The sequence below is a fragment of the Nilaparvata lugens genome, chromosome 4, assembly GCF_014356525.2.
Source record: "Nilaparvata lugens isolate BPH chromosome 4, ASM1435652v1, whole genome shotgun sequence".
Taxonomy (NCBI): domain Eukaryota; kingdom Metazoa; phylum Arthropoda; class Insecta; order Hemiptera; family Delphacidae; genus Nilaparvata; species Nilaparvata lugens.
The window spans coordinates 76,249,074-76,269,995 of NC_052507.1; the positions used below are offsets into that span (position 1 = coordinate 76,249,074).

At 35.4% G+C, this 20,922-nt stretch overlaps 1 protein-coding gene across 2 annotated transcripts; it reads right to left on the bottom strand.

Moving 5' to 3' along the window:
* Positions 1–538: 538 nt before the first annotated feature.
* LOC111044019 (JNK1/MAPK8-associated membrane protein) lies at positions 539–20,416 on the bottom strand. 2 transcript variants are annotated; one of them, XM_039426503.1, is made up of 6 exons: positions 20,168–20,416; positions 10,034–10,267; positions 6,991–7,209; positions 4,511–4,680; positions 2,623–2,699; positions 539–1,117 (listed from the first exon to the last, which is right to left on the bottom strand). In XM_039426503.1, the coding sequence occupies exons 1-6, from the start codon at positions 20,176–20,178 to the stop codon at positions 902–904; spliced, it is 927 nt and encodes a 308-aa protein (XP_039282437.1). In that variant the 5' UTR covers positions 20,179–20,416; the 3' UTR covers positions 539–901. The 2 variants fall into 2 exon arrangements, with proteins under 2 accessions (XP_039282437.1, XP_039282438.1); XM_039426504.1 differs by lacking the exon at positions 10,034–10,267 and adding an exon at positions 17,276–17,509 and having other exon boundaries at positions 20,168–20,406.
* Positions 20,417–20,922: the final 506 nt, after the last annotated feature.

Sequence of the window (20,922 nt, forward strand, 5' to 3'; positions counted from 1 at the left end):
TCAGCCGTGACTGTTGTATTATAATATAATATAGTTGAATCGGCCTGAGGAGAAAGGGAACATGTCAAAAATCAGAATTTTACAGGGGAGAGAAAAAACTGAATACAGTTAAAAGTATCGATAATTTCAAGATTGTTTTTTGTCATTAGGGTGCAAACGCTTTTAAGACAACAATTTTAATCCAGTATAAGCACTTATATAAGATTCACCCCTTAAAATTGAGTTTTTTGTTAACTTCCTATTAATGATATTACAAACACCTCAACCGAAAGCAATCTAAACTCAAAGCAACGCGTGAATCAAAGGTAACCTAACAAAAGCATAAAAATCACAACTGACAAACAGCTAATTTTCGAATGTTCGGCGTTGAAAGGGAACATGTGTGTCATGACTAGTTCTCTTTCACTCCAGTACAGCAAAAATACGATATCTGTTTCTCGTATAAAGAGAATGCTGACATGTTCCCTTTCAACTCCATTCGATGTATCCCACAGTAAACAACTCATTTCAACCATAAAAAATGAAAAATTTTGACATGTTCCCTTTCTCCTCAGGCCTGAATACCTCAGGTATTCACAATCTCAAAATAGCTGGTTGTTTACATGTTAAGTAACGCTGGTAGACTTTCAAACTGTTCCGTTCTCACACTCTCACCACACTCAAAACTGGGAAGGATATTTTGAATATTCTTTCCGATGAATATGTCCAAAGCTCCGCCAATTTATGTATAGATGCATAACAAGATATCCTCGCGACTAAATGTCTTTCACACCAGCGTAGCGTAGATTCAATATTGGGAGATGGGACGACAAGGCGTATGCATAGACCGTAAACCATCTCGGCTATAAAGTGCATACCTCGGCTATTGCGTGGTGATGAAGCAACGGCCGCGGCGACGGCATCAATCGGTGTGCACCTTGTGGGGGTCGGTGAAGCGGGCGGTCATCACGTAGAAGAAGGCGGGCAACGGCACCAGGCCCATCAGCATCAGGTGGAAGACGGGGTCCTTCAGTTCGGTGAGGGCCACTATGCCGTACGCGTGCAGTGCCCAGTGACCGATCACCACCACTGCACTGCGCAAGTCGCGAATTGCGCTCAGGAGCAGGTTTCGCACCGTCTGCAAAACACAATAATTCATCTAATTTATTCAATCATTTAAACACAACTTCTCTGGAATATTGTTTATACAGTTTCAATCATAAGACCAAGTAGCTTAATCTCCTGGAAAACTGTTGAATACAACATTCAAAACATTCTTTTCTACGTGATATTTCAAAAACTCTCCAATATGGTTGAAAATTGGTGGTTTTTCGAACTTCTCAGTAGTTACTAATTATTCCTCAAGCTTGTACTTGCACTTTTGAAGAAGTAGTATCTTGAGTACCACAGGCTTAAGCCCAAAACGGTTACAATCCATATGTATGTCCCCGTTAATCCATAAATGACAGTCCATCCATGTAGTTTATGTCCAAGTGTAGTGGTTAAGTGTTTCTTTCACATTTTACCTAAATAATTTATTCCTAAAATAAAGTAGCAAGAAAGAATAAACAACAAAAAATCAAAGATACAAAATCCAAACCTTCAGAAAATTTTGTTCAAAGCCTTTATATTTATGTTTGTAAACTGTATTTTGAATGGAAATAAATTTGATTTGATTTTTTTGCTGTGATGTCACAAGAATGTGTGACGACATGTGTGTACACACATATTTATCATGCATGTCTTGTCGTTAGTGGCCACCCTTCAACACGGTGTAATCGTATCCACGGTGTGAGACCAGGTCTTACATCATAACACGAGGCAAAGAAGTAACATAAGAACTGAATACCTCAGGTATTCAAAATCTCAAAATAGCTGGATGTTTACAGGAGTAAAATTGTACAATTTCCTGCCATTATTTATTAAGAGCCTTTCTTGTATGACTATCAAAAAACTGTTAAATTTATCCTGCAGCAAGAATGCATTTATACAGTGACTGATTTTTATGAAATTGATTTTTCTGTGTATAAATTGTGATAATGGTTTTGTAAATTACTTTATATTGTAGAATTATATTTTTTTGCTTGACATTTTGTATAGCCTAATATATTATGACGATTGACCATACATTCTGTTAAATGTCTTATGTCAATAAAGAAATTTCTATTTCTTATTTTTAGTTCAAGAATTTAATAAATTTTGGAGAAGCATAGTTTTGGGCCAAGCCTGTAATTCTTTCCCAATCATATAATTATGATTTGTAATTATATCTACTAATGAATAAATATCTATATTTATATATAACATTATATAATATCAATATAACTATATTTATAAATATAAATAACAATAAAAATCTCAGTACCCTTTTTTTAATATTTTATCACAACATGTTTAAAATATTTAAAAAAAGGGTACTGAGATTTTTATTTTTATTTATATTTATATTACAAGTAGCTCTATACAGAAAAGAGATAAACTATATTTATATAAATATTGACTACAACTACAACAACCGTTGACAAAGGTGCCGCAGTCACCGAAAATTTCGGAAAACAATGTAAGTTTCTAAGTGTTTTTTCACCTATTTGTATCGCCTGACCTATTCAAATTAGTATTATATTTATATAATTATTTATTTACCTGATCGAGTTCCACAGCAAAATGACCCGCAGATGATACCACCGACAATATTATAATGATGTACGGGAATGAGTAATCTGTAAAAAAGAGAACCGTTTCAGAAATATAAAAAAATCAAGATAAACAACTAAATTTCATTGTATCCTAATAGCTCAATTCGAAACACAATTTTTTCAAAATTTATTGGTTTTATAAAGACTTTTTGGAGAAGACATATAAAAATTATATTCATTAATACCCCTATAATAATATTGTAAGCTTTAAATTTCGAATTTTCGATAATTGAGAGTAAAAATTAGAGCAAAATTATTATTAACAGCCAAACAAGCACCCAGCAAGAGCTCTGACGCTGATAAATGAATCAAAATTGAATTTGATTTGGACACTGTATAATTGGATGAATACCTGAAACCTGTCATGTCATCAAAGAATAATCAAGTAGTCTTATAGAAATAAATGGTCGTCAAATTGGGTAGTATAATACAATAAATCAGTTGCAATAATTATGCTTTTAAATATGATACAAATGAAATGATTCTTCCCTTGCATTTATTATTTGTAGCATTGAGATATTTTTTAGTGACGTCTACGTTATAAAGGCAGTGGAGAAAGATAGGAGAACAACGTTGCCGTTCCTCTGTCTTGTCAATGCCTTCTATAGACGGTAGATGATACAGGTTTATTGATGTAATATCTATTTTATTATTTTTATCTATTTATTTATTTACAATGCAAATGGCACTAATGTAATAACATTGAAATATAAAATAATAAGGTAGTCCTTGTGCTATTTTTCTTCCAAATTTATAGGTGACAAAGTCCAAGTTAAGGTTAGAATTTCACGTGTACAATTTTTATAAAATGTTGGTGCAAAATAAACATGAAAACTATAAATTTTGAATTTAGATGGCTTAAATTGATAAATTAATTAGAAATATTCCACTCAATTACCACTTTTAACGAATTATATTGAGTTATTTAAGAAAATTTAGAACTGAAATGTCCATTCTCGTTTAAAATAATAAATTATATTTTATTTAGCAAGAAATTATATTTTTCAATAATCTCATAATGAATTTTAATAATTAAAATGAAATATTTTGTTAATTATTAATTCTACATTGTTAAAAGACGATCTGGCAACAGAGCAAGCGAGAAAGAGATAGCGCTATCCGCTTTGTTTAATGATAGACAAGGATAGCAATACCATTATTAATCAAACACTGCCATTATAACGTGGACCTCACTATAGAATTGATGGTAAGAGGTAAGAGTAACCTAAAATAATAAAGTAATTGATATAGTGAGGTCCACGTTATAATGGCAGTGGATAAAGAAAGGCGAATAGCGTTGCCGATTCTCTGTCTTAATTAATTATATTTCTACATTGTCAAAAACATAATTGGCATCGTTGTGGAGCTAGAAAATGATAGTATCTCGTACTACCGGCTTTGTCGAATGATAGACAAGGATAGCAACATCAAAGTTGATCAAATACTGTCATTATAACGTGGACCATACTATAGCAGCATTGGCTCACTAAGGTTACACTATCCAATAATAAAATACTATACTAATAAAATATAACAACAATGTTGTTAATTTTTCAGAAAAACTCATATTAGATTCAAATATGTTCTCAATTTCAAACATCGATTAATTCATGAAGTGTTCAATAAGGGCCAAGCCCCACGAAGCATTTTTTCAGGCGTTTACGGACGAGTCATCAACTAAGTTTTTAGTTTTGTCATCAGCAGGGCAGTAAGCTCTCCGATTGGCTGATTGCCTTGGCGTTCGGGAATCAGCTGATGATCAGCCAATCGGAGAGCTTTCTGCCTTGTTGACTCGTTTGAAAATGCCTGAAAAACGCTTCATGTGGAATACTTACAAATGAGTCCTCCGAACACAGAGTGCAGCACCGCCAATATTGGATAGAGGTAGAGTGCCGCATAGATGGTCACCTTGCCACCCTTCGGCACAAAGTATTTGGCCAGCCAAGGCCTGATCAGCATCATTATGCACACGCTGAACGCGTAGAAAATTAGAACCATAGTGTACCTGCAAAATATACAAGTAAGAAGCATCTACATGCCAAATTTATCAAAATTAGGAAAAATATATGTTTTTTACTGTTTCTTGTTTTCTATTTTATTGATTCCAATAATAGATGGATATGTATTGATTCCAATAACAGATGAACTGAAATACTACTTTTACTACAGTTACCTTGAAAAGTGACCATTCCTGCACTGATTACAGAACGCAAAGAATCACTTTTACGCTCTAGTGCGCAAAGTATCACTTTGCGTATTACCATCCCAATCAGCTGTTGACATTGTTGGCGTGTATTTTGAATGCAAATTTGTTCTATCTATATTTTTATGATTTTCAAATAAATAAAAATGAGAACTCATTAAATTATACATTTTGCATATTATTAATTATTCATTATTCATTATTTCAAATAATATTTTTTTCATTTAAAAATTGATTGGTTAAAAAATTATTTAGAAATTAAGATTTACTCAAAATTATTCAAATTTTCAAATTAATTGGATTAATTAAATTTTTAATTGAATAAATTATTGTTTATTAATTTTCATTGGTTTATCAAGTTTAAAATAAATTAAAGTTGTTATTAATAACAAAATTATACAGACAAACATTTAATGGATTTCAGCCATCATTTTACCCATAATCAACCACTCCTCATATTCAATGGTAACTGTAGGAAAAATTTAATGTGAAATACGTGAGCAAAGTTCCTCTGCTGCACTCAAGAAACCATTCCGCCCTCGCCTACGGCTCGTGCGTAAACGTTTCTTTCGGTGCAGCAAACTGTCACTTTGCGACTACTGTATTGTTTATTCTATCCAATAAATAAATATATAATATACAAAATACTAATTGAAAGTAAGTCTTTAGCCGTAGAGCTTCCACAATTCATATCATCACTTTATTATATTAATATTAAACTTTTTTGCCCTGCCGGGAATCCCGCATAAGCTCTGGAAAAATGCTTTATTTATACATTGTATCATATATACACATAATTTGGATGATTAGAAAAGGACCAATGCGTTACTAGCCTTTCCACCAACTTTATAACGTAAATCTCGCTGTAAGTTGGATGGGGGTTTGACAAAGAAAGGAGACTGAATGTACTATGATGATCCATTGAAATACAAAAGATGCTTTACAAAGAAAACGTTCATAAAATCAATACTATTGAATGAAACTACACAAAAAATCAATACTACTCATTTGATACACATACATTATAAAAGATCACAGACTTTACACACAATTCGTTGAAAACATTGGGAGAAAACAAACAGACACAGCTCAAAATTGTTCCTCCCCCGAATTTATACACTATAGTGAGGTCTACGTTATAATGGCAGTGGAGAAAGATCCTCGGTCTAGTCAATGCCTTCTACAGACGGTAGCTGATGTAAAATCAATACTATTGAATGAAACAACACAATAGTTATTTGTGCAACTAGTGCGCAAAGTGACAGTTTGCTGCACCGAAAGAAACGTTTACGCCCGAGCCGTAGGCGAGGGCGGAATGGTTTCTTGAGTGCAGCAGAGGTACTTTGCGCACGTATTTCACATTAAGTTTTTCCTACAGTTACCATTGAATATGAAAAGTGGGTAATTATGGGTAAAATTGCCTGAAATGCATCAAATGTTTTTCTGTGTAATTTTATTAATGATAAAAACCTTAATTTATTGTCAAATTGAATAAAAATGTTGTCCTTGGTTATAATATCTAATACTAATAATTAGCGCGTTGTGCTTCGTTGCACCTCTGCTCACTATAGCAGCCCAGTCACTGTTACCAACTTCATTTTGATTTTGCTGCACTGTTGCTCCATATAACCTACTAAGAATTTTGCGTTGCCATGTTGCAAATCTGGAGTGCAGAAAAATTTCTCCCGCACTAGAGCGGAAAAGTGATTCTTTGCGTTCTGTAATCAGTGCAGCAATGGCCACTTTTTCAACGTAACTGTAGGAAAAAAATCAATACTATTCATTTGATACACATACATATAGCTTGTTTATTGATGTAAATTAACTATTCGTTCTCTTTTAAAATAATCAATTATATTTTATTAAGCAAGAAATTATATTTTTCAATAATTTCATAATGAATTTTCATAATTAAGATGAAATATTTTGTCAAATAATAATTATTAATTCTACATTGTTGAAAGACAATCTGGCAACAGGGCAAAGAGATAAAGAGATAGCGCTATTCTCTTTCTTGAATGATAGACAAGGATGGCAATACCATTGTCAATCAAACACAGCCATTATAACGTGGACCTTAGTAATAAAGTAGGTTCTGTTTCTTTCACTTACAACGGATAGACGGCCTCCTGAGTGCAGTGAATAGTTTCTTGGAAGTTCGGATTGGGGTTATGGAGTAGAGTGTACCAATCGGAGAGCATTCTGACTCGGCAAGATCGCACCTCGAACGTTCCAATTGGGTCGGAAAAGTACAGAGTGAGTACAGCTGCTAAGCCCACCTCTAAAAACGCTGACAAGTGCAGTACCAAAATTCCGGTCGAACTGCTGTAGCTAGAACAAAATTGAGATAATTCATTAGTTTTCTGTAGTTAGCTTACAGGATGTGACAAATTGTAAGGATATACAAATTTTATGTACAAGTTTAATGTATTGAAACACATGTGGTGGCTGAAAGCGTGCCAATCTTCTTCACAGGAACTATCCATACCAATTGAATGAGAGACTATACAAAAAAAACTGAACAAACGGCTTAGAGTAGAAAAAAGTGGATCGGAGAAGGTAGCTCAAGGATTGAGTGTTGAATGTAATGCATGTATATAAATGGGTCAAAACATACAGCTTCATTTTGTGTACTCCATTAAAATACATGCATTACATTTAACAGTCAATCTTGACGCTACCACAGATCTAAGATCTGTTTACTTAGTCTATGACGCTACCTTCGCCGCTCCATTATGTTTGCATTCTTAGTGGGGTTTCACACCAAAGCTGGGCAGAGCCGAGCCGAGCGGAATCCGCGTGCGCGTTAAATATGCAGGATTTAGTCGGGAGCATTCAAACCAAAGCCGGGCCGAGCCGAGCGGATTTGTGCAGTCGGCTTGATGCCCAACTCGAGCGTTTCCGGCCAAGCGGATTCTGCCTTCTTTCAGTTTAGTTCGATCTTCCAACGTAGTGAGTTCTCACTGCAAGGCTAGAAAACCTACTGAATGAATCGGCTTCAGTGCGAACGCAGGCAGATTCTGCTCGGCCGATCCGCCTCCAGCCCGGCCCGGCCCAGCTTTGGTGTGAAATGGGCCGCCTTACCCTTTGTCTGAAGCTTCGCAACTTCAGTTTCATTGTCGGTTGAAGCTGGATTCCCACATACCAGTGCCAGTTCATTCATTCATTCGTATGGTCCGACGCCAACATCAGCCTTGAAATTCTTTTTTTTTTTCTTCTTCAGGAAATAGAATAATAATCAGGTCTTAGACCCTCGTCTCCAAAATATCAGTTTTCAGGCCTAGCCTGAAAATAAAAATACTTAGTTCTTCTTCCAGAGTCACTCACAATTCTATTCTTAGCTGCTTTAACCAGTCTACAGCTCTGTTTGTGGCTTCATGCAGCTCTCTTAGGTCTCCTTCAAAAGAATGGATTGGGCATTCAGCAGTGTTATGTAGCTTATGGTTTGTGTTTGAACACACAAATCTGACTGCTGTAGGCTCCATCTCTTTTGCTCCTGAGCGCATCGCCATTTTTCCACACTCCACTCTTTCCTCTGGAGATCAAATCCATGCACCCTTTAAGTTGGATCTTCAACTAGGAAGTTATGGTACCATGCTCCATAATCTTTGGGTACATCTTCCATGGAGGATTTATAGACTTGAGGGTACTTTGTAGAAAGAGTGGGATCTCATCATACATTGGCGTTTCACCGGTGCCAGTGAACGTGACCGGTACAGTGAAATTATTATTCCCCTAAATTCTTATGGGACTATTCATACTCGCACGGTCGGGGCGTCAGGCTGAGTGAAAATAGTCCAAATAGAAATCATAGGAATTATATTACCTTTTATTAGGAATTAACATACCTAAGTATTCCTTTTTTCTAAAGAAATTACTATACCTTTAATACTTGAAGCCGATGCCAAGGACTGGGATCACCAGATAGGCAGTGTCAAAATAACTTCTGTCACATCCATTTAAAAAAACCGCATGAATGTCATGTTTTGGAGGTGCTATATCCGCAAAAAGAGGCTACTCACTCTACTTCCTTGGTGCGTAGAGTGGCCTTTCAACGAGTTTGTTCTTCACAATTGTGTAGAACCTAGAGTAGGTTTGCCTTGTATCTCCTTGGGAAGACAGTCAAAGAATTTTGTAGCCTGTGTTGTGAAGTTCCAGCCAGTCTTACCAAGTTCCTGCTGCGAGGTATCTCCAATGAGGCAGCATGTCTAGAATTGTATGCATGAATATCACCTCTTCTTTGTAGCAGATCTTGGGTTTTCTTCATGTCCAACAGTGAGCACAGTCAGTACATACTAGCTGTATACAGTGAGGATTCCAAGACTCCTGAAGAGAAGCCGGCAATGATCCCTTAAGTCTAAGGAGGACACTATTCTCAGGGCTTTCTTTTCTGTAGGAGCAGCTCATAATGAACGGCTGGTCCATGACCCCACAGCAGTTGATGTGGCTCTGGAAAAGTGAATGGTACGCCATGATGAGGCTGCTGTGGTCAACCAGGTGTCCCAGTTTCTTGAAGAGTTATAATACTCCTGAAAGTTTCCTGCACACCTATTGAACATGATGGTTCCAGCTCAACCTCCTGTCCATCCATAAACCTAGCAGCTTCACTGGTTCTTCTGCAGCTGCTTGTCTCTTCAATGAACAGACTAGGATGCTCCCTCTCTGTCCGATGAAGGTGCCTCTGGAAATCAAGGTGGTGTCATCCGCAAAAAGTACTGCACTCTGACTGCTTGTGAAGTTGTTAATAAATTTTTTCATAAAATTCATTGTGAATAGATAAAATAAGCTACAGTATATGACCGTGCCGGTAACTTTCACTGATATGTGGGAGTTCAACGTTTATCTCATTCATTCAACGTATATAATTTATTATCCACGCTCAAGCCAAAGATTAAAATAAAAACTACTAAAGGTAGGCGCATACAGATCTTCATCGGACGGACGGCACGCATAGGACGGATCGGACGATTAGATTTGATGCATTGTTTTCAATTGAAGTGCGCATACCTATCCGCATCGTATATGCGCACTCCAATTGAAAACAATACATCAAATCTAATCGTCCGATGCATACCGTCCGTCCGATGACGATCTGTGTGCGCCTACCTTAATCAGGCTACTAATTGATAAAATTGAAAGTGACTAGAATCATTACCTTGTTCTGACCGACGATATGTTATCAATGCAGAATATGTGGAACATGAGGGGCACAAGCACCATAAATCCAAGGTACAAACAATCGTAGAAGTCGGGCTGATCGGTGCAGGGTGTACACATCGACGTTTCGTTGACCTTGAAGCCACGAGGGCAGGCACCACACTCACTCCAGCTGCCATTCTCCAGCAGCTGGCGGCCACAATACAGTCCAGGACACCTCGCTACTTCTCGTCTGAAAATAAACATTGGAAATCAACAAATTATGTTAATAATACAATACATATGGTATAATATATATGATAATTATATAGTATCTATTTGATTCGTATCCAAACAAGTAAAGGAGGAATAGCTGAAGGCTTCATGGAAGAAGAGGGGACTCAGCACAACCGACATTAAGGAAAATCTAGCTCCTGGCCGTGTTTACATCAACGAGCATCTAACACCGCATAATAAGCAGCTGATGGGGAAGGCGAGATAGCTACAAAGAGAGAAGAAAATTGCATTCGCAGGTTTCTCCAATGGCAAGGTAATGCTGAAGGAGACTGAGGGATCGAAAGCGGTACGTATTTACTTCATTGAGGACCTTGCTAGGTTTGTCGAAAAAGAATAAGTCCCAATTGAATTATCAGTGAAGTGACAAGAGAAACAAATCACTGTGAAGAAGTTAAATAGTTAACTTATGGATTACCTATTCCTAGATGGAGATAATATATATTTTATTCTTTTTTGGTTTTATAACACTATATTATTGTATTTTATTTCAAACATCAAGAAGATTTTTTTTTTTTTTACTGATCTTTGTAACTAATTTCATATTATAATTATTTTTAGAACTTAAGAGAAATTATGACTTTTCAGTAGGCTACGTATAATGAATATAATAATCATCATCTTGTTTGATTATTCACTGAATTCTTACAACCTATCGTAATTATATGGTGACAGTATAAGCTTATTTTTATTCACTATGTCAATATGAAATTGGGAATATTCCCAACAGTCTTTTTCCTTTCGCCTAGTGAAATATTCGGTAGTAGATAAAGCAATATACAGAAATAGGAATTATTCAGAAATAGAATTCCTGGTTTTCATTCTCAATTGAGGTGGTTCAACTTGCTTATCTTATCGAGTTTATATCTTTGGTGAGACAGAGGCGATAGTTCATCAAGAGGCGACTATCCAAGTGCTTTTCCTTGATCCGTTGTGTTGCCTCTTATCTCTAGATAAAGAGTCAATCGGCATTTTCAATTATTTTAGCGTATAATTTCTCATTTCAAAATTCTACCTAACTTTGAATAAAGATAACTTTATTATTAATCGAATTAGATACAATTGAGGCATTGTAAAATTTGCAATTTGTAAACAGAATATATTTTACTTTTTATTATTTATTTTTTATTTAGAACTGGTACTCTACTTTACAAAAGTTGTATGCTCCTCGTTCGTATGTTTGACTGTTCAATTTTAGGAAACTGCTTTTGCTTGTTACTCTTTATTCACTTAAAAAAGCATAAATTAAAGTATATGTCTCTGAGTTGTTTTTCACGAAAAAAGTTTAAAACTTTTATAGATGAAACTTCATGAATTTAATTCTATTTAATATATCTTACTCTTCAATTATTTTTTTTCTAGTTTACTCATTTAATTCGATCAAATTCCAAGTATTCAGGTTAATCAATCCTTTTTGTATAATTGTGTGCGATTGTTAATTTGTTGACCAGTTGGGTGGGTGGCCTGTGCGCAGTCGACGGAGTTTCAATCGGATGATTGATGACGATCATTTATCATGTTTTAACCACATATGTTTAGAGCTTGAATCAACACATGAATTTGTGAATTTCTTTTCTACGGAGGGAGGGGGGGAGAGGCTAAAGTTTTTTCAATGTAACATTCGTAGCTTTTCCAAAAATGTAGATGAACTTTTGGTCTATCTAGATAGTTTACCAACTTTGGATTTCATAATACTAACAGAATGCTGGTTGAGAGAAGGTGAGGAGGGAATACCTTTAGAGGGATTTGACTATGTAATTACTGACAGACGACGAAACAGAGCCGACGGTGTTATAGTTTACTACAATAAAAGATTATCAGTGAGTGCCGTACAAACTTCTATTGCTGATGTGTATGGCTTAAAATTGGAATTTTCTTTCAAAAATCAAAATTATTGTCTTTTGGCTTTCTACCGGACTTTCGACTGCGATATTCAATTATTTTTAGACTCAATGGACGACTATATTAACCAATTCAATAGAGCCACAACAATTATTTGGAGTGGTGACTTCAACTTTGACTTATTAGGAAATACTTTGAACACTGACACTTACTTAAACACATTGATAGTAGCAGGACTTTTTCAGTGCATTGACATACCAACAAGAGTAACTGAAAACACAAAATCTTGTATAGACCATTTTTTTATACGGTATAATGATAATTATGGTAAATGTGCGATCAGCTGTTTTGCAATCGCACTTGACAGATCACTACAGCATAGGACTCACTATTGATTTTGACAATTTTACACAGACTGACATGACTGACACTATCACACACCACTACATTGATCGCGCTCTCTTAGCCGCCAACCTGAGTCGAATCAACTACAATAGCATCACACAAGCACATGACGTCAACCAATGTTCCGCTGATTTTTCCTATTTATTTTCTGAGGCAATCTCCAGTTCTAAAAAATCATTAAAAAATATTTCCACTAGATATAAGAAGCTCAAACCCTGGATCACTCGAGATCTAATTGTGTTGATTCGTGAAAGAGACAAGATGAGCAAAAAAGTAAAAAACCAACCATTTAACTTAGAGCTGAAGCGAAATTTTTGTGTCTTCAGACAACAAATTACAAATAAACTTAAGAATTCAAAACGGATGTACTATCGTAATAAATTGAACCAGTGCCAAAATGATCATAAATTGTTTTGGAAGCTGATAAACGAGTTAGGAGGAAGAAATGTGAAAAAGGATAGCTTTCCATTGGATAAATTTTTGTCCAATTCACCACATACACCTATCACTGTCTGCAGAGATGTAGCAAATGATTTCAACATTTTTTTTGCTGCAGTAGGAGAGAATCTAGCTCGTTCGATCGATTCAGTTGGTGCTCTGATAGTGAATGATACTGACTATGTTGTAGACACAGAATTTGCGTTTCATCCTGTTTCTGAGCGGGACGTGTTAAGGTGTGTGACCGCACTAAGAGGTGCCTGGTTACGACCGGATCTCGGCCTGCCTTCTTAAAGATAATATCCATATAATCCTTGAACCTCTCCTTCATATAATAAATCTGAGTTTGACAAACGGAGTTTTTCCTGATATCTATAAGATTGCCAAAGTTTTTCCACTTTATAAAACAGGCTGTTTTTCAGATAAAAATAATTACAGACCGATTTCTCTACTGATAGTTTTCTCCAAAATTCTAGAGAAAATTGCCAAGGAGCAACTTGTTGCTTACTTAGCATTGAATAACATTATTACAGACCGGCAATATGGCTTTAGGAGTGACAGATGTGTTTCTGATGTGATTTTTGATGTGAACAAAGCTTTGCATAGTGCTGTGTCAGGTGATATGAAGGCTTTGATGATATTTCTTGATCTCAAAAAAGCCTTTGATAGTGTTGACAGAGATAAGTTGATTGATAAATTGAGAGCAATAGGAATTGTGGGTAAGGCAATTGACTGGTTTTCCAGCTACCTTACAAACAGACAGCAATATGTATCTATATGTGGGGCAGAGGGAGAGAAGCTACCAATCAATTTTGGGGTTGTTCAGGGAAGTACCCTGGGCCCAATACTTTTTTCAATTTATATTAATAATATCTCTCGGTTAACTTTGAATGGCGAAATTTTCCTTTTCGCTGATGATACTTTAATACTTATTCAGGGAAGCACTTGGCTTGAAACCAAAAACAGAGCTTTATCTGATCTACTTATTGTTAAAAAATGGCTTGATCAAAATATATTATCATTAAATATATCTAAAACCAAGTTCATGCCAATTGCATTAACCCATACAACTGATTACAATCTAGAGGATCTTAAAATTCATAATTGTAATGACTTTTTAAATAATTCGTGCAGATGTCAAAGTATTGAACAAGTTTTCTCATATAAGTATCTGGGCGTCATTTTTGATTCCAGACTTAAGTGGATACAACATATTGACTTCCAATTGAAAACCTTACGTAAATATATATTTGCATTCAGGCACCTTGGAGAAATTCTCAATTTTAACGAACTTAAAGTAGCTTATTTTGCCTTTGTACAGTCTCGCCTCTCATATGGCATCTTAGCATGGGGAGCAGCCTACCGCACCCATCTAAGAAGACTAGAAATTATTCAAAAAGCAATCCTTAAAGCTGGCTTTCGTAAATGTCGAAGATACCCCTCATCTTTATTATTTCAGGAAATTAGAGTTCTACCCTTGAAAAAATTATACATAAAGGATTTATTCACTCATGTTTATAAACATTTTGGTTCAATTTTAATACCATCTCTACATTCTCACAACACGAGATATGCAGCCACAGTTGGGATCAGATCTATCCAGCTGACAAGATCCTTCTCAACAACAAATTGCTTCTTCCTATCTCAAGTAATATATCGTAATTATAAAAGATTATTTCCGCAAAATAACATTTTTTCAGCAGTAAGTCTTCCAATTTTCAAAAAAAGATTGAAATATTGGTTGTTTGAAATAAGTGAGGAGGAGACTGTGGCTCTGGTCTTGGCGGGCGGCGGACTCACCTGACTGCAAAATTAACATGACTTTTACTGACTCTATACCAATACTGACTGACTCTATACGATACAGACTGGCTATATACGATACAGACGGACTTTACAATACAGAATGACTTTCTGCGATACAAAACTATGACATTCATTTGAATGAAATTACCCTCATAAATTGAATTAATTTTGCCTCTCTTTCTTCTCCCCCTTCATAAGGATTCACTATACCTACTTGAAATTTCAACTCGAGTCTACGCACAGGCCACAGTGCCCATGTAGACTCATTCCATAACCTATAATATGGAAACTTAATTTAAGTACATAATTGTTCGTATTTTATATTTTATATTATTCATCATTTGTGTACTTACTGTATTTTTGGAATAAAGAATATTCTTGATTGATTGATTCAAAATTTACTCGATTATCTGAGTATTGAAGAGGGTAAATTGTATTTTGAAAAATGAAAGTGACATAACCAAAATTTTGATTTGGACAGTATAGTATAAATTGGAAATGGGACAGTTTTGGGCATGAGCCTGTTGTGCCTTTCTTCATGTTAAGTAGTTGTACACAATGTGATAAATAAATAAATATATTTGTAACATAAATAAATAATAGCTTGATAATGGCATCATAGTCGAAACATAGCGTAAGTAAACAATTTTTAAAAAGTATACTTGGATTTCTATTCAAGAGGCTACTCTAAAGAAAAAAAAAAATACAATCCGATACATATTTATGATAAACGACAAAACATAGAATTTGTTATTTTATATGGCCCCATACATTGGGATGAAGCAGCCATGAATTTGTACAGACCAGGACACCCTGCTACTTATCTTCTGAAAATAAACATGGAAAACTAACAAATTTTTAAATCAAAATACGTAAAATTGTGAGACCTACACATGATGTTTGTGTACTTCCGTGAGGCATTTGACAGCATAAACAAAGATGGTCTATAACGCTGATCCGACCGATAATCACTCATGGCTCAGAGAGAGAGAATGTCACCGCTGTTGGTGCCTGAGAATTTTTGACAGAAAAATTATCAGGCGAATATATGGGGGTGTCAACGACAATGAAGTTGGAGAAAATCAAATAATGGAATAAATAAAATTGTTGGAGGTAAGGATGTGGTCCGTTTTATTAAGGATGTGCAAAGGCTAAAAATAAACTTTCTACTGGTGATATTTTTCGAAGTTTTTCGATTTGTATATTATCAAGCTATCAAAATGAAGAAGTTTTCACAGGAAACATTTTTTTCCGATCATTACTTTTTGAGATATGAGCGCCTAAAGTTTAAATTTTTGGGACAGAACATTTCAAATTCGGTAAGAGATAATCCATGAGATTGAGAGGATGAATTCTTCATGGTTTTGTTGATCTAGTAAAACAAAAATTTTCTGAAAATATCAATTTTAAAAAAAAATTCAATTTACCAAAAAATAACTTTAGTTGAGTTGAATGGTAATATTTAGTAAATTTAATAAATTTCTCAAAAATTGATATTTTCATAAAATTTTTGTTTCACTAGATCAACAATATCATGAAGAATATATATCCTCTAAATCTCATGGATTTATCTCTTACCGGGTTTTCTTCATGTCCAACAGTGAGCACAGTCAGTACATACTAGCTGTATACAGTGAGGATTCCAAGACTCCTGAAGAGAAGCCGGCAATGATCCCTTAAGTCTAAGGAGGACACTATTCTCAGGGCTTTCTTTTCTGTAGGAGCAGCTCATAATGAACGGCTGGTCCATGACCCCACAGCAGTTGATGTGGCTCTGGAAAAGTGAATGGTACGCCATGATGAGGCTGCTGTGGTCAACCAGGTGTCCCAGTTTCTTGAAGAGTTATAATACTCCTGAAAGTTTCCTGCACACCTATTGAACATGATGGTTCCAGCTCAACCTCCTGTCCATCCATAAACCTAGCAGCTTCACTGGTTCTTCTGCAGCTGCTTGTCTCTTCAATGAACAGACTAGGATGCTCCCTCTCTGTTCGATAAAGGTGCCTCTGGAAATCAAGGTGGTGTCATCCGCAAAAAGTACTGCACTCTGACTGCTTGTGAAGTTGTTGATAAATTTTTTTCATAAAATTCATTGTGAATAGATAAAATAAGCTATATGACCGTGCCGGTAACTTTCACTGATAAGTGGGAATTCAACGTTTATCTCATTCATTCAACGTATATAATTTATTATCCACGCTCAAGACAAAGATTAAAATAAAAACTACTAAAGGTAGGCGCATACAGATCTTCATCGGACGGACGGCACGCATAGGACGGATCGGACGATTAGATTTGATGCATTGTTTTCAATTGAAGTGCGCATACCTATCCGCATCGTATATGCGCACTCCAATTGAAAACAATGCATCAAATCAAATCGTCCGATGCGTGCCGTCCGTCCGATGACGATCTGTGTGCGCCTACCTTAATCAGGCTACTAATTGATAAAATTGAAAGTGACTGGAATCATTACCTTGTTCTGACCGACGATATGTTATCAATGCAGAATATGTGGAACATGAGGGGCACAAGCACCATGAATCCAAGGTACAAACAATCGTAGAAGTCGGGCTGATCGGTGCAGGGTGTACACATCGACGTTTCGTTGACCTTGAAGCCACGAGGGCAGGCGCCACACTCACTCCAACTGCCATTCTCTAGCAGCTGGCGGCCACAATACAGTCCAGGACACCTCGCTACTTCTCGTCTGGAATTAAACATTGAAATTAACACATTTTCAAACCACAAAACGTAGAATTATGTGTTTTTATATGTCCTCACTTTGAGGTGAAGTAAAATCATGGATGCGATACGGGCCATTCTCCAGCAACTGACGGCTACAATACAGACCTCGCTACTTCCCTTCTGAAAACATTGAAATTAACATATTTTCAAATTACAAAACATGAAAATCTGGTGTGGCGCACTCACACAACTTTCCTTGCTGTTATGAAAATTGATCACCTGACGCTAGTGTTCACGCGCACCCGATTGTACTATTCAAAGATCTGAGCCATCTGGTTACAGGACAATAACGCTGGATACACACGAGATCTGCTATCTCTTCATAGTGAATGATTTAATAGAATCAACAGTTGCCAACAGTTTGCAATTGAATAATCAAATTTTCTCAAATTTTGAGCTTATTTTCAATTTTAGGTGAAAATGTTACTGAACATTAATTGTAGAGATTTCCATGCTCAATCTTTTCCACTCGAAATTTTTTGTTTAAATTATATCTGATGCCTGATAATTGGGAATCTAAAATCAAACTTTGCATAGATGGGGGCGGAGCTCCTGAAATTTTTACAGATATGGGACTTGTGGCAGTTGATATAGCTTATCAATGACTATTTTAGGTACGGTATAAATTTGATCAGAATCGTTGGAGCCATTTTCGAGGAAATCGTGAAAACCCCTGTTTTTGACAACATTTTCGCCAATTTAGGCGCCCCATCTTGAATTGCATTTGATCGAAATTGTTCGTGTCGGATCCTTATAGTGTAAGGACCTTAAGTTCCAAATTTTAAGTCATTCCGTTAATTGGGAGATGAGATATCGTGTACACAGACGCACATACACTCATACACACACACACACACACACACACACACACACACACACACACACACACATACATACAGACCAATACCCAAAAACCACTTTTTTGGACTCAGGGGACCTTGAAACGTATGGAAATTGGGGGTACCTTAATTTTTTACGTAATACTTTCCTTACCAATGGTAATAGGGCAAGGAAAGTAAAATAGAATGTTTTTCATATGGTCCATACATTGGGATTAAGACAGTAATGTGTCAGGCCAGGACACCTTGCTACTTCTCTTCTAAGAATAAACATTAGAATTTTTTTTAAAACATTAGAAGAACACATTTTAAAGAGAAAGACATATAATTGTGTGATTTATAAAATAGAATTGAAGTACCCTTTAACATTAATAAAATAATAAAACAAGAATACAAAATGTAACTACTAGTTTCGGTGATCACACCATCGTCAGGATCTACGTTATGAAACTAATAGTTACAATTTGTATTGTTGTTTTATTAATTTTAAACGGTACCGTACTGTAATTCTATTTTATAAATAAAAGAAAGTAGCCCTGAATTCATACATTTTAAAAAATTGTGTGATTATATATTATGACCCCATACATTGGGTTGAAGCAGCCATGAATTTGTACATACCAGGACACTCTGCTACTTATCTTCTAAAAATAAACATGGGAAACTAACATATTTTTAAATAAAAATATATAAAATTGTGAGACCCACACATAATGTTTGTGAACTTCCGTGAGGCATTTGACAGCAAAAACAAAGATAGTCTATAACGCTGATGGTCATTCTTGTTTAAAATAATAAATTCGTCAAGAAAAAAAATTCAATGATAAAATAATACATTTTCATGATTGAGATTCAATATTTTGTTGATATCATACTTTTACATTGTTAAAAAAAAACATGACTCAAGAGTTGTAAAAAAGGTCTTCAGGAACAAGCCAGGAGGGAGAAGGCTGAGAGGACATCCGAGAAAGCGTTGGCTGGAGGATGTGGATGACGACATTAGGAAGCTGGGTGTAATGGCATGGAGACGTAAGGCTGCCGATAGAGACGAATGGAGAGGCTTTTTGAAGGAGGTCAAGGCTCTGTATGAGCTGTAGCACCAAGGAGTAGTAGTAGTAGACTGGCTGGACGCCATGGCTTTGTATAAAATGGGCGCTGCTATCCAGAGATTGTCAATTTGGTGTAAGGATAAGCATTCCTGACCGGCAATTAGGAGGTACTGGGTTAGATTCCCGGGCTGACAAATAATTTTTGTAAAGTAGCGCTCATCGAATTTCCATCTAGCTGTTTACCCCGTTGTCAATATTTGCAGTAGCAGAAGTCTTCGGGGTGATTTACAGCATTTGATTGTAATTGTCATGTAAATGCTGTAAATATAATTGTGATTTTCGTTTAGTAATAATAATAATTACCGTATTCATTAATAAGCATTTGAACAAATGCAACTTCCAATTTATTTTTATCTGTATTTTGTTAATAAATGATACTTTGTACTTGGTTTTCTAGCTTTGTAATTTGGTTTTCTAGCAGGTAATCTTATTTCATGTTTATTTTTCAATGAAGTATCCGTGGAGGTTTGATACCCGAATTATTAATAAAATATAACTGAGCTCTCAAAAATGTTTCCACCAAACAATATTGTCACAATCCAGCATTGTCTACCTTTGGATATAGGAATTGATTTAATACTCACAAAATCCTTGAGTAATTAAGTCTGGTTTGGTTGAAGAATCACAAACAACAAGGTTCTCTAGAATCTAAATGCTCTAAAACTGACTTACATTTTTTCCATCACTTGTTGACAGTTCGGTTAGGTATACCCGTACGTTTAAATAAATATTATCAATTCAGCAAACATTTGAACAAATGTTTTATTTGTTTACAAGAACATAACATAGTTTTAATGCTTTAGACGTGCGATTTTATGATAAATTACTAGCAATATTTTACTTTAAATTAATTATCGGAATTCAGATTTTTTTAGGTTAACGTTGTTTTCTCTGACGATAAGCAGACGATGAATGACAAAACAGACGTCGACGAAATCAGGTTTTCTCTATGGTAACCTGATTCTGAAAAAAGCAATCAATATCAGCTCTTTACTATAAAATCATATTTATTGAAATTGTTAGGATGAAAGTAAGTGGATAAATATAGAAAAATTACTCGAAGAATTTATTTCTATGATAATTATTGGACTCGAAATGTTAAATTCAAGCATGGGACATTTGGAAAAAAGCACTTTTCTAAAAAAGAATTCTACATTGTAAAAGTTTTCCGTAAAACAATGTTTCTTATATCATATTCACATGATAGGAAATTAAAAATCCAAGTACCCTTTTTTAAAACTTTTATTCACAAAGTGTTTCAACATATTAACGTCATATCCAAGTGTGATATCTTATTCAGTAATCTCTATTCATGACCAGCATTTACTTACTTACTTGATACTTGGTCGTTGCCAAGGACTGGGGTTTCCAGATCGGCAGTGTCATTTCAGAAGAAATAATAACCACAAAATGGTTTTTCTTGTTGT